General features: G+C 49.2%; 1 protein-coding gene across 1 annotated transcript; it reads left to right on the top strand.

The window, feature by feature from the left end:
* Positions 1 to 5394: 5394 nt before the first annotated feature.
* Positions 5395 to 6658, top strand: LOC132436675 (RNA-binding motif protein, X-linked 2-like). The gene is made up of 2 exons (XM_060029579.1): positions 5395 to 5431; positions 5562 to 6658. Exons 1-2 carry the CDS (start codon positions 5395 to 5397, stop codon positions 6563 to 6565), a joined length of 1041 nt encoding a protein of 346 aa, XP_059885562.1. The 3' UTR covers positions 6566 to 6658.
* Positions 6659 to 14807: the final 8149 nt, after the last annotated feature.

Below are 14807 nucleotides of genomic sequence, written 5' to 3'. Positions count from 1 at the left end.
TTCTAGGAAAATGTCTCCGTGGATTTCATTTAACATGGAAATAAAATTTTCTCACTGGAAATACAACTTCCTAATAGAATGCTATCATGCTTTGGTTTGTTTTGTTGTGTTTTTTGCGGTACGCGGACCTCTCACCGCTGTGGCCTCTCCCGTTGCGGAGCACAGGCTCCGGACGCACAGGCTCAGCGGCCATGGCTCACGGGCCCAGCCGTTCCGCGGCATGTGGAATCTTCCCGGACCGGGGCACGAACCCGCATCGCCTGCATCGGCAGGCGGACTCTCAACCACTGCGCCACCAGGAAAGCCCCGTGCTTTGGATTTTTAAAAAGTGTCGATTCTGAGGCTTCCCTTTCCAATTTCACGGTGCCTTTCTCTAAAGGTGTGTTCCAACAGCCCGTGTATGCTCTAAATATCAAGACTGGAGAAAAGTCAACGCAGACGGCGCTGAAATGAAGATTCTCCAAAGTGAAATCAGCACACGTCATCTGGTGATCGCACATGGGCCCCGTGAAAATCCAGATACAGCTGTTCGCACCAACCCCTGGCCCCGCGGGCCTGTTATCACGAGCAGCAGGCAGAACTCCAAGCCTGGGCTGATCCGTCCACATCTTCTTGGCCGTGTGCCCTGAATGGCCAAGACGTCACCGCGAAGCTTGGGGTCCTCGATAACACCTGGTCCCCATGCTCAGCGGCCCTCAGCTTCCCTGGCGGCCCCGGGGTCCCCTGGTCAGTACGTGGGGCCTTGGCCACCCTCCCGTCTTGTCCTCACCTCCTCTCTGGCTCCTGTACCTGCTGATGCTTTCAACCTCTTAATTTCAAAATCGAGAGAGAACTTCCAGTTCTGCCAAAGGTATCCCCTGTCCCCGCGGGTTCCCTCCTTACAAGTAAAAGCCCTGCGGGCACCGCAACCAGCTGGTACAGGAACCGCCGCCCCCCAGAGGCAGCCTAGGGGACTCAGGCCCGAGGGGGGACGTGCCCTGAGTCCACTGCTTCCCTGTCCCCTCCCGTCCCTCCCTGTCTGGGAGCTGCAGGGGCCTCTGAGCCAGAGCCTCCTCCAGGCGCAGACGAAAAGCTCCCAGAGGAGAGCGTGCCCAGCTCCCAGACGAAGGGCCGAGCAAAGTGTCTCCGCAGCCGCAGGACGCCTGTCTGGCAGGCTCACCAGCTGTAGCCAAGCGCCAAGGACGAACCCGCAGGCGCGCAGCCCGGTCCACCGGGGCCGGAGGGGGCCCACCGCCGGGCCCCGCCCCGGTGAAAGGAGGCGAGCAGGGGGCCCGTCATCCCGCCGCGGGCAGAGGCAGGATGGAGGGGCGCGGAGCTCGGCCCCCTTCCTGGAGTTAGATGAGCCCTGGGGGGAGAACATACACACACGGGGCCTCCTCCCGCCCCCGAGCCCCTTTCCAGGACCCGGCTTAGCCCTCCCTCCCCGAACGTGGTTACCGTGCCCTCCGCGTGGCGCCCCTGGGAACCTACGTGTGGGCAGCCATGGCTGCGGCAGAGCCCCCGAGCTGCTCCTGAATACAGCGTCCACCGTACATCGCGAACCGTATCTGTACAATGCAAGCCCCGCCCTCCTCTGCTTGCGCCGTCAGCCTCCGAGGTCTTCGCCACCTGCCCCTGTGTGCCCCTCCTGACTCAGGGCTCACCCCACACCGTATCCTTCCCTGGTCCCCGGGGCCCGAACACCGACTCCTGCCTGCCAGGGAGCCTCTCCTCCTGGACTCTCAGGACCGGCCAGGGTGGCCAGCCAAGGTTGCCATCGTGCCCAGCGCTTACCCTGTAAAAGGACTTAACACCCTATATTGTAACTTTTCTACATCAGTCTGTCTCTTCCATGAACCTAACTTTGCCCAGAGAAGTGACTGCTGTATCCTTAGCCTGACTTATCCAAGGAAAAACAAATCGTTAAAAGTATATTGACCATAATTGAAAAAGAGTCATGTACCAAAATGTTCATTGCACCTCTATTTACAACAGCCAGGACATGGAAGTAACCTAAGTGTCCATCATCGGATGAATGGATAAAGAAGATGTGGCACATATATTCAATGGAATATTACTCAGCCATAAAAAGAAACGAAATTGAGTTATTTGTAGTGAGGTGGATGGACCTGGAGTCTGTCATACAGAGTGAAGTAAGTCAGAAGGAGAAAAACAAGTACCGTATGCTAACACATATATATGGAATCTAAGGAAAAAAAAAAGGTCATGAGCAACCTAGGGGTAAGACGGGAATAAAGACACAGACCTACTAGAGAATGGACTTGAGGATATGGAGAGGGGGAAGGGTGAGCTGTGACAGGGCGAGAGAGAGGCATGGACATATATACACTAACAAATGTAAGGTAGCTAGCTAGTGGGGAAGCAGCCACATAGCACAGGGACATCAGCTCGGTGCTTTGTGACCACCTAGAGAGGTGGGTTAGGGAGGGTGGGAGGGAGGGAGACGCAAGAGGGAAGAGATATGGGAACATATGTATATGTATAACTGATTCACTTTGTTATAAAGCAGAAATTAACACACCACTGTAAAGCAATTATACTCCAATAAAGATGTTAAAAAAAAAAGAATTAACTACTAAAAAAAAAAGCACACTATCTGATTTCTTAAACCTCTTTGCACGTCTCTCTTTCCCTGGCCTCCTCTCTTGCTTTCTCGTTTTCCCACTGAAAAATTCTGTGTAGGTTGCCTCTAATCCTTAAACTTGCTAGATTACCTGGTCTATGGTAACCTCCGAAGAGGTGACCCTTTTCCAGCCCTAATGAAACGTTCTTTCCCTGAGTTCTCAGCTGCTTTCTGCCAAGTGGGAGAGATTATGAATGTGGCCCAAGGCCTCAAGAAACTATCTGTGCAGAACAAAAGACCTGATCAGTCTTAGGGTCTCTCTAACCGGCAGAGAGCCGAGGAAGATTTATGATGTAATTAGGATGCCTTCCTTTTTATAACCCCCTTGATTTTTATTTCTTCTGCCAAGGAATTCTTTTTTTCACTTTAATAATGAAAACCCAGGAAGTTCGTTAAAAACTACATCAGGAATGACCCTAATCATTTTGCCCCAAGGTGGCAAAAATGTTACTTGGGACCACCTTGCGTAAAACAGTTTCATAATTTGCATACTGCCCAAAATGTGTACAAATGTTCTTAAGGATATCATTTTTATAATACAACTGAATCTATACGCAAAACACAAACAGGCTCACAGATATAGAAAACAAACCTATGGTTACCAAAGGGGAAAGGGGAGGGGGATAAATTAGGAGTATGGGATTAATGGATACAAGCTACAGTACATAAAATAGATAAGCAACAAGGACCTACTGAATAGCACAGGGAACTATATTCAACAGCTTATAATAACCTATAATGGAAAAAAATCTGAAAAAATATATATATAAAAAAACTGAATCACTTTGCTGTACACCTGAAACTAACAAAATATTGTAAATCAACTGTATTTCAATTTTAAAAATGAATATCATTTTTAGCGACAGCAGCTTGAAATCAACCAAAATGTTCACTATTAGAAGAATAGTTAAAATTATTTCCACTGATTATTATTATTGCAACCGGTAAGAATAGTTGTTATAAAGTTCTATGTTAACATGGGACCTTGCTAAGGTCTAGTTCAGAAGCTAAGATCAGATGCCTGTGATCATTACAATTACATAAAAAAGCACAAGTATGGAAAAGACAGCACATGACACCCGGTGTTTTACACTAAATGCATTATTTCACTCCGCGTGCGTCTCTTACTAAGCTGGGACTCCCAGCTCCATGCTGAACCCTTTTCTGTGAATGTACCTCGAGCTTTCCAAGTAATGTCTCTTGAATGTTAACAACAGGTCCATAAAGACGTGTGATAACTGGCTCTTTTGTCCTCTTTTTGTTGATGTGAGTTGTCGAGGAACTTGATCACCTGGTACCTTAATGAAGTTCCCAATCTATTGACATTGCAGCAGATGTTTCCAGCTACCATGAGGGGGCATCTTCCAGTTCCTGACCGCGGAGTCGGGGTTGTCTCCAACATTGCTGGTGTAGACGCCTGAGGTGCCGGCCTTGCGTGGGTGCAGGTGGAGCTCCCAGGGCCACCTGCAGACACACATGACAGAGCTGAGCTCAGGGTCCTGGGGCTGCCGTGGAGTCCTGAACCTTTTTGCACAACTGCCCCATTGAAGATCTGGTGAAGCCTGTACACCCTTTCTAGGAATAATGTTTTTAAACACATTTTTTTAAACCCACATTATTACAAAAGAAGCCAATTATATTGAACTACAGCTATGCACATATAAAGAAAAATGTTTTATATTAACAGATGATTTCATTACAGGATAAGACCTAGCCGTACATTTCTCATCTACCATGACTTTGAAGTAACTAAGAGGGTAAATGATATTCTGTTATAAAATACCTTTAACACTTGGAATGGGGTAGAAATGTACCTGCAATTTCCTTTAGGAACAAAGTTATAGGTGCTGCTTATGATACTGGGATTTTTTTCCTATGCTCACAATGGAAGGAAAAGTTAAATTTCAGGTTGAAACTGCTGAAAAGAAGGATATAATTTTTCCCATCCTAGTCTCCAGACCCCATTAAACGTCTATGAACAGACCTCTGGTGGGGTACCCTGTGGACGCCAGGTTGAGAATCTCTGTGGCAAAACTGTGAGCGCGTGAGTTTCTCTGTTATATTGGCCAGAGAGCACGGTTGCCTCGTGCTCCCAAGTCTGATGGAGATTTTGAGTAGAAGCCTTTCATCCTGCAGTCCCGATTTCCCCAGGACACGTGTGTCTAAGCCCTTCCCCTGTGGCACCAGGAGCCACGTTCCTGGACCAAGCCGTACGCTGGGTGTGAACTTCTGTGGAGCCTCTTGGGTCACAGATTTGGGGCCCATTATTACTCCAAACACGCCCAGATATCTTACTTCCAGGAGTACAGAGCAAGCTCAAGGTGGAAGCCTGACTACAAAAGTCTAAATGATAAAGAAAAATGGAAGGGAAACTGGTGACAGAAGAAAGACAGGGGGTCAGGAAATAGGTTTCAGTCTTGAGTATGTATCACCTTAACTCCACAGCACAAGCCTCATTGGAAATCAGGGGACAGGGCACCTTATTCTTGTTAGAATCTTGTTGTTATGGCCACCTCACAGAAAATCACAGATTCAAAAAAGTGCAGATTTTCATAGCTGTACTGAAATAGGCATCTATATGTAAAGTCATTGTAAAATCAAATAATAATTCTAAGCAAAGACCACAATACAAATTCAAAAAGCATCCGCACTTGATTTCTAAAACAACTCCCAATAAACACAAGACTTTAAGTACACTATTCCTTAAGCGTAAACTCATCAACGGCGCAAGCTCCTTGGAGACCAATGGGCGCGTGGCGCCGGGGCTGCGCATGCGTCTTACGGCTTCTCCCGGAAGTCGCTTCCTAGGTTCTGGGCGGGAAGTCGGTTGCTAGGTGCTGAGCGTGAAGTCGGTTGCTAGGTTCTGAGCGTGAAGTCGGTTGCTAGGTTCTGGGCCTGAAGTCGGTTGCTAGGTTCTGAGCGTGAAGTCGGTTGCTAGCTTCTGAGCGTGAACCCGCAGAGATGAACCCTTTAACTAAAGTTAAGCTGATCACCAAGCTGAATGAGCGTGATCTCCGGCTGGGGGTAGCAGAGAAGGCGTCTTGGCACTCCGAGTACAAGGACAGCGCCTGGATCTTCTTGGGAGGGCTTCCTTACGAGCTGACTGAAGGGGACATCATCTGTGTGTTCTCACAATATGGCGAAATTGTTAACATTAATTTGGTACGGGACAAGAAGACTGGGAAATCCAAAGGATTCTGTTTCCTCTGCTATGAAGACCAGAGGAGCACAGTTCTGGCTGTTGACAATTTTAATGGGATCAAGATCAAAGGAAGAGCTATCCGAGTGGATCATGTGTCTCGCTATCGGCCTCCTACGGACTCAGAAGAAATGGACGATGTGACCAGAGAGCTGCATGAGAGGGGCTGCGGGGCGCACACTCCCTCACTGAGTTCATCTGAGGGCTCTGAAGATGACAGACCCACCAGAAAACACAAAAAAGACAGAAAGGAAACCAAGAAAAGAAAGAAAGAAAAAGAGAAGACTGACCAGGAGGTACAGGCAGAGCAGCCAGCCTCCTCTTCATCGCCCAGAAGCAAGATGATAAAGGAAAAGGGTGACCTTGGCTCTAAACAGCACAGTGGCAAGAACTCAGAGAGGGGTCAGAAGTCGGAGTCCAGGGAGGTGTGGAAGCCCCAGCCCAGCTCCCCTGAGATCAGGACGACCTGCCGTGGTGGAGCAGAGGACCGAGACCGGGAGCCGAGGAAGAAGAAGCCCAAGCACGAACACAAGTCATCAGGCAGGAGGGAAGAGCGAGAAGACAGGAACAGACATAGAGACGGAGGTCGAAGCTCACACGCACGTTGCAGCCGGCACAGTGGGCGCTCTGAGGGGCGTAGTCACAGAAGTAGAAGTAGGAGTCAAGATAAATCCCACAGGCATAAAAGGGCCCGGCACTCCCGGGACCGGGAGTCCTCTAATCCTCGTGACGGGCATCAGTGAAGCCACAGCCTGTTCAGCTGCATGGTAGAATTGGAAATGAACTGTGTTTTGTTTGTTATTTTGTTTGTTTGTTTTTTTGTTTTTTTTTCTGTACAGGGGACACGTTTCCAAGTGCCGAGCCCACGGTCCAGCCTTCCACCTGGCCGGGTCCCTCCCTGCTGTGGTTCCTGCAGTGATGCTCCCAAGAGCCCTGGATGAAATCTGCCTGAGTGTTTCTAACCCTCAACCAACTGACTCACATCCCAGTAACACAAATCAGGATGTCCTGGGCCACCTCCTGGGTTTGACTCCTGCACGGACCCACAGTGGGGAACTCGGGACCCTGGCTTTGGCTCACACCCTAGACTGAAAAGCCCCCCGGTTTTGATGCTGCTGCCATTCGGACTCACCCCCCCCCCCCCACACACACACACACCAGACCATCCCTGCTCAGTTTCCTCTGCACACAGCGATCACGTGAGGAGATTTCAGCCGACAGGGATGCCTGGCTCCCACCTCCACAGACCCTGATTGCAATTGGCCCGTGGGTGGCCTCTCGGGGGGATCAGAAGATGTGCAGCCCAGGTGAGAACTGCTGGTCTCATGTTATGATTACGGGTGACTTACCTTAGCCTTCAGCCCACGTAGGCAAGTTCCCTCCACTCCTCTTTTATTTAACAGTTTTTATTAGAAATGGCTGCTGAATTAGAACCTATGCTTCAGATATAAGTGCCGTCTTTCCCCCTTTAATTTGCCAATGCACTAAGCATTATTATACTTTCTAATAAAAAAGTACTCTTGCCTTCCGGTCACACCTGCCGTCTGAGGTGTCCACAATGGACGCGCTGAATTCCGTTTCCGCGCTCTCAGCTCCCCTTGTCTGGGATGCGCTTTCTCCATCATGCAATCAGACAACTCAAATGTGAATTTCCAGCCCCAACAAGAGCGGATACTTCAAAAGCTCGTTGATACGATGAAGTGATGCCATATGTATATGGAGGGTAGGGCAGTGCCCGGCGCATACCTGGACCTCGGTAAATGGCGTTGCTCTCTGCATCTGCATCACAGGTGCTACTTCTTACAGGAAATCTACACCCGAGATGCTTTCCCTCATCCTCCGCAGCAGGACCACTTCCTTCTCTCCTGTGCTTCCTCTCCCGTTCCCCCACTGCCCGCACCCTCATCCTCATGCCCTCCCGACCCCGGCACTGCAGGGCGGCTGGACGCTGACCGACCTAGGCTTCAGCACAAACCCTTCAGGTGCAGAGGCTCCTGTCCAGCCCTGGGGGGAAGGCCGAGCAGGTAGATGAGAGTAACCAAGCCCCAGGCTGAAGAAGTGCTTGCTGCTCACCAGGCAGAGGAATTTGCTGGAAATGGAGCCTAAAACTGAACATGCCCTGGAGTGGACAAGACTGGGGAGAGACTTCAGTTCCTCAGATGAACTGAGAAAACCAGCACTTTCTGTGTGGAGCGGCCTCCGTTCTTAACGTACCCATAGGAAACTGGGGTGGGTCGTTTCTGAGAATTTCAAGTCTTTTAATTTCTTGCATTTTACTGCGGTTGCTAAGAAATGTATTATTTTCTTCTGACAATTTCAAAGGACTTTTACAGGCCATTTAGGAAGGAATTATTCAGTGTCCCTGTTCACTTTGTCGTCTTCACTCAAAGCCATGCACATTAGATGCTGAAAAAAACACAACAGCATCCTTTTGGTTCCAACACTTTCGCTATCGCTCGCTTGCTTTGTCATTCGCCACGAACTTCATTAGCATCACGGGTCAAGCCCAGGGGCGGCAAATGCAGTTTGAGAGGTGGGGTATCAATGTGCAAGGCTTTCTCTGCCGAGAAGCCCAGCGCCCTCCGATCTAACTGGACAAGAGTCAATCTGTATCTTTCCACATTAACCATAATCAGATATTCATAGACTAAATAGATATCGTACTTATTGTTATAAATTAGGTCACACATATACAACTGATGGAAAACGTGTTCCCTATGAGTACTCAATTTCCAATTCGTTCAAAACACCAGAAATGTTGTACAAATCTTTTCGTGTATTTTCTGCATTAAAGTTCACTAAAAAACATAATGTATCCATATTCATAAAGGCCAGATGCTATTGGGTGAAATAATTTTCCAAGCAATTGTGGTCTTGGCGAGCGTGAGTCAACTGTCCTCAGATGCTCGGAGCTTCCCGGTGACCTTGAACTGTGTTGGTCAGATCTCATTCCTCAACAGTAAAGCAATTACTAATTCTTCGGGCATTTGAGAATTGAAATCTCAGACACTACTCGGGAGGTTTTATTTTGACACCGTGGTCTTTTCTCTTTCCTGCATGCCAAGGCCGTTTCTCAGTGTCACAGCGGAGAGAAATTCTCCATCATATGGGGACTTGGTCGAGGCTCCCTGCCTGACAGTTTCCATCTACCCTATGTTCTGTGCTCCCCTAAGTCCTGGCTGTAAATCAGGAGGGTCAGACGGGAGATAAATGGGGGAGGGGGCGGGAGAAATCGTTCCTCTGCTCCGCCTGACTTCTGGTTTCCACCGCGCGAGATTCAGTCCTCTGGATTCACTGGACATCAGCCAGCTGGGCCATTTCTGCTTTGATTCTTCAACCTGCTTTCCTGCTCCACATCTTTGAGGAACCTCAGGGCTCTGAGAAGGATTATCCATCCCTCACGCTTTTGTGCATGTAAAAGGTCAGCTACTTCACATAAAATGTAATCGCTGCTTACCCCATGCATTTAGGTAAGCAAACTATGGTCTTAAATGGAATTTTAGCCACTTTAGTAGAGGTAATTAGAATTTTTGAATATGCTTGTTTCCACAGAAAAAAATAAATTGGATTCTCAAAAAATGGTAAGTGTTTTAGAAACAGAAGCACTAAGACAGCCAATCAGAAAGGAACAAGAGCCTCTTTGGAAACATCAGGCAGTAGCCTACGCTTTGCTCTCATGCTTCTAGAGATGCTCACAGCACAGCCCTCAGGGAGGAGTGCCAGGCACTGGGTGAGCATGAACCGTACGCCCAGAATTTTACGGGCAAGATGACTTCCTTGAGGTTCTTTGTTCATTTCCACAACCTTCCAGAAAATGTGCCTCTCTGGTCAAATGTCCGTCCCTTTGCCCCCCCTCTCGTTTCTGGGAAAATTCTCCAGAAGCTTCCTCCAGTGGAATTCAGTTCAGCAAAGATGTAGCAGCACCTGGTACGTGAAGGCCCAGTGGGAGATGCAGGGGGAGACTCGGGGTCCTGGAGGCCGAGGTCCTCCCGGGAGGAAGAAGAAGATGCCCAGAGTAAACTGCCCGGTGCCTCACACACCTGTGTCCCTGCCCGCTTGGCCTGGGCTAAGCCTCCCGCCGATCCTGGACCCGACCGGGACGGGGGGAGCCGTGGCTCTGGCCTTCGTTGGGCTTAGCTTTGCTTCCTTCTCCCAGATCCCTGCGGAACACTTCCCCTTTCCAACTTCACAGTGCCTTTCTCTAAAGGTGTGTTCCAACAGCCCGTGTATGCTCTAAATATCAAGACTGGAGAAAAGTCAACGCAGACGGCGCTGAAATGAAGATTCTCCAAAGTGAAATCAGCACACGTCATCTGGTGATCGCACATGTGCCCCGTGAAAATCCAGATACAGCTGTTCTCACCAACCCCTGGCCCCGCGGGCCTGTTATCACGAGCAGCAGGCAGAACTCCAAGCCTGGGCTGATCCGTCCACATCTTCTTGGCCGTGTGCCCTGAACGGCCAAGACGTCACCGCGAAGCTTGGGGTCCTCGATAACACCTGGTCCCCATGCTCAGCGGCCCTCAGCTTCCCTGGCGGCCCCGGGGTCCCCTGGTCAGTACGTGGGGCCTTGGCCACCCTCCCGTCTTGTCCTCACCTCCTCTCTGGCTCCTGTACCTGCTGATGCTTTCAACCTCTTAATTTCAAAATCGAGAGAGAACTTCCAGTTCTGCCAAAGGTATCCCCTGTCCCCGCGGGTTCCCTCCTTACAAGGAAAAGCCCTGCGGGCACCGCAACCAGCTGGTGCAGGAACCCCCGCCCCCCAGAGGCAGCCTAGGGGACTCAGGCCCGAGGGGGGACGTGCCCTGAGTCCACTGCTTCCCTTCCCCTCCTGTCCCTCCCTGTCTGGGAGCTGCAGGGGCCTCTGAGCCAGAGCCTCCTCCAGGCGCAGACGACAAGCTCCCAGAGGAGAGCGTGCCCAGCTCCCAGAAGAAGAACAGAGCAAAAAAGAAAAAAAATGCTCACCTCCACCCGTATTTTTGACTCTCTCTCGAGGGTGGGAAGGGGCAGTGTGGCTCAGGGTGGGTGGTAGCTGATATCCCGGCGGGGGTGGGTACTGGGCTTTCCTGGGCTTCTGGAGTTCCCCACCCCCCCTTCAGGGACACTCACTGACTCTACAAAGCCTCATTGTTTTTATTCAATTTGGAGTCAGAAGTCTAGACAAAACCAAAGTCGGTGATTTTCAGTCGTCTTTCTCTCTACTTTGTTGTTTGTGAAATAGATCATTCTATGGAATTTCTGTTGTGTCAGAGGGCATGGGAGAAGTAACAGCACCCTCTCAGTTCAAGAGCGGGTTAAACGTTCGAGTATCCTGATGACATCCATTTAATCCATTTTTAACCATGGTGATTTGCAAAACAGAAAAAGGAAGTATTCTAAATTAATTTATAAAGAGCTCTGGCTCGCAGCCTCTGAAGAAGTACAACTTAGGAGAGCTGTTTCCAAGACCACACTGGAGCCTGTATCTGAACCCAGACACCAGATTTTAAACAAGCCTTAAGTAGGGACCCACGGCCAACGTCAATCAGAAAACAGAACTTTGCACAAAGGAAAATTTATAATGAAACTCCCCGGAATTCTTTTCTCAGATAAAATGAATTTTGCTGTTCCGTGAGGAATGAGCCTTCGTTCTATTACTGATCATTCCATTAGAGTTTGTACAAAAATCTCCAATTCTAGAAACGTACTTTGGACCTTCTGATGGCACGGAGTTTATCCCTTTGCATGTGTTTTTATATATTTCCGAGTGGAACAAATGATGGTACTTATGCGGATAGTGTCTATGTAAGTGAGAACGTCTGGTTTTCTTCCCGTACTTGCCTTGGAGCAGAGCTCAGCAATTCTCTTCCTCCTCAACAAGAAAATCCACTCCTATAAGACATCACTGAGAAATGATTCTTTTACAAGCACTTCTAGAGGGGAGATCAAAGAGGCAACGAATTATATTGTAGAACACAGATTCCCTACTAAATGTACCTTTTCCCCAAAATTCTCCCCTCTGAATGCTTCCAGGGCACCTTCAAGCTGCCACTGCCTCCACTTCCACCCCGGCTGTCTCATTCCCGGGTGATAACCCTGGTTTGGTTTCTCTAATCGTGGTCACCCTCTTACTGAGGAAAAGGCCTACCGTCTACAAGTAGCCATTCTCCTCTTGAAAAGAAGCAGGACCCTCTGGTCCTTGCCCACCATGTCCTCAGCCTGCCTTTTGTCTGTGGAAAAACTTTAGCCAAAGAATAAGTTTAATCAGAGAAGTGAGAAAATGCAGAAACAAAGGAAAACAGTCCAGCAAGACTAAATGATAATAGTGCAGTCATTAAGCAAAGTCAAGGACCTTTAGTTCCTCCTCAAGGGCTCTAGGTAATATTCTGAGCCATGTCCTTTGAGCTGTTTTATAGATACTGAAAGCCCCACCAGGTGGAAGAAGTTAAACTACGTGATGACCAGACCGCAGCCATGACCTAAGCTGCCACAATTCTGCGAACTGGTCTCAAAGAAATGGGAACAAACCAACCCTGGAACGGAAGATTAGCTGTACTTAAAGCAATCAAGATGATGCTGGTCAGAACACCGACGACAAATTTCAAGATGGCTGTCAGAGCTGTCTGCGCTGTCTCTGTATGTAGCCCCTCCCTCCGCCTATAGAAGCTCTTGCCCACTGTGCGTCAGTGCGCGGGGAGTCGGCCTTTCCACATGAGTCCACCCTCCCCCCACCCAGGTGCCGGCCTCCGAAATAAAGCAAACTTTCCTTTCCACCACTGGCCCCTTTATTGGCTTTTGAGCGACGAGCAGCCGGACCCCACTTTCAGTGAAGGCAGTAGGAAACCGTCAATATAAAGGTATATATCCTGTTGGATCTCCTCTTTTGCTGTTGTTCTACAAATAATTGTACACATCAAAATACATGCCCAAAACGATCTGAGTTCCTGGGAATTCTGAAGTTTATTTTCTGAACTGAACTGTGAGCTCCACCAGGATATGGCTGCCTCTTTTCCTCATGTCTACAAGCCCAGCACAATGATTCACACGTAACTGGACCTCAATAAATATTTGTTGGATTTAATTTGATGATCGGAGATATTCCTTCTCCTGGACAGAAACACAAGAATGTGTTGGGAGCCTCAAATGTGCATCCTGGAAACCAGAAAGCCTGTCCCCAGCATTAATGCAGTGACAGTCATCGGGGTACCCCCAAAGGATCATGGTCAAGCTGAGACCCACAGCGCGATATGCAGCCCATTGACCATCTGGGAACACCGTGGCCTAGACCTCCCTTCAGACATTAACACGTCTTCGTTCTTCCACGACCCTTTATGAGCTGCCAATCTGCCTTCTGGATTTATTCTATCTCTTCATCCTCTGGAGAGTTCCAGGCACGTGACGCTGACATTGTGGAAAATGGCTTCCAAACGTGCACACGCCTTTCAGACCCTCCTCCCCCATGTCCATCCATACCGGAGCTCATCACGGCAGGGCGTCGGCTCATCACTGAGAAGGAAGGTAGGGCTAGACTTACCCCTAGCACCCTGGCGTTGCATTTGGGGTTGGTGACTTTATTTATCCCGTGAGTACCTACTGGATGGACATTCTATTTTTTAAGAAGAGTATAATCATAATTTCCCAGGCCCATAAAAGAAGACAAGGAAATAGGGTTCAAAAGAGGCACAAAGAAGATGCTGCGGGTATCCAGAGACATCATGGAACTCGACTCCCCAAGGGACACACTCAAGAGTCTTTATTTTTGTTTGTTTGTTTTTGGTACGCAGGCCTCTCACTGCTGTGGCCTCTCCCGTTGCGGAGCACAGGCTCTGGACGCGCAGGCTTGGCGGCCACGGCTCACGGGCCCAGCCGCTCCGCAGCACGTGGGATCTTCCCAGACCGGGGCACGAACCCGTGTCCTCTGCATCGGCAGGCGGACTCTCAACCACTGCGCCACCAGGGAAGCCCGGGAATCTTTATTTTTTTATTGCTCTTCCAGGTGATTGCTACCTCTGGAAGCTTGGGAAACGTTCAACTATATGGTATTTCCCACCATTAATCCCCAAGAGAAAAATGCACAGAATGTACAAATTTGTGCAAGGAGTTGTGCAAATGTAGCTCCTTGTCGCGTTCGTGCTGGGTCTTATAAAGCATCTATAGGTTTTTTTATTATTATTTCTCCTTTATCAAAAAAAGTTCCCAATTTCAATGCATTCAACAAATTTTTTTTCTTAAGGATGTGTCAGCAAAGAAGGATGTTTCAACAGGTGTCAGCCGAACAAGGGTGAGCCTCTGTGACACTGCACAGTTTCATGACTTGCCTTTTTCTTCCTCCCCCAGCATTTAGAAAAAGGCACTTCTAGCAAAAAAAATCTTCACGGGACAAAAATCAAGAGCGAAAGAGTGTACGACCCTGGAGTCGAAGGGCTCCTCCTCCATTGCTGAGGGGTGCCCATCCCTCAGCCCCTATGCTGGACAGTGTCCGCCTTGCGTCCAGGTGTGGGGATGTGAGGCTGGATGGTCAGAGCAGGAGAGAGAGGACCCAAGAAGGATGTAACAATAAACTAGGCTTTTTTTGAACACTGAAGGACTAAAATCTAATCCAGGTGCTCTGTGAAGGGCTGCAGAAAGTCTAACAATGTAGACAGTGAAGAATAAACATGCTGAGAAATAAGGAAGGTCTTTATGTGTCAGGGTACCCAGTCGTGCCAGGCTCGCGGTGGGCACACAGAAGTATGTGTTTTTGAAAGAACGGCTGTTCATTGGCTGATTTTCTGTCCCTTCCACTAGAGTATAAGCCTCTCTGTGTCGTTCATCTCTGGGTGTGAGCAGAGGGCAGGGCCAGTCTCCGTGCCTCAACGACCCGCCAGTAACCCTGATTCTCACTGGGGCTCTAGGACCACTGCCCTACTGCCCGCTGGCAGCCTCACCACAGTGGGAGCTGCCCCGTTCATTTCAGCCTGCACTTCCCATCTTTTAACTCCGGAAATGTGACCTCTGGGGCAGCGG

Source organism: Delphinus delphis, chromosome 13, assembly GCF_949987515.2.
Source record: "Delphinus delphis chromosome 13, mDelDel1.2, whole genome shotgun sequence".
NCBI lineage: Eukaryota > Metazoa > Chordata > Mammalia > Artiodactyla > Delphinidae > Delphinus > Delphinus delphis.
This window is presented reverse-complemented; position numbering and strand designations above follow the sequence as displayed.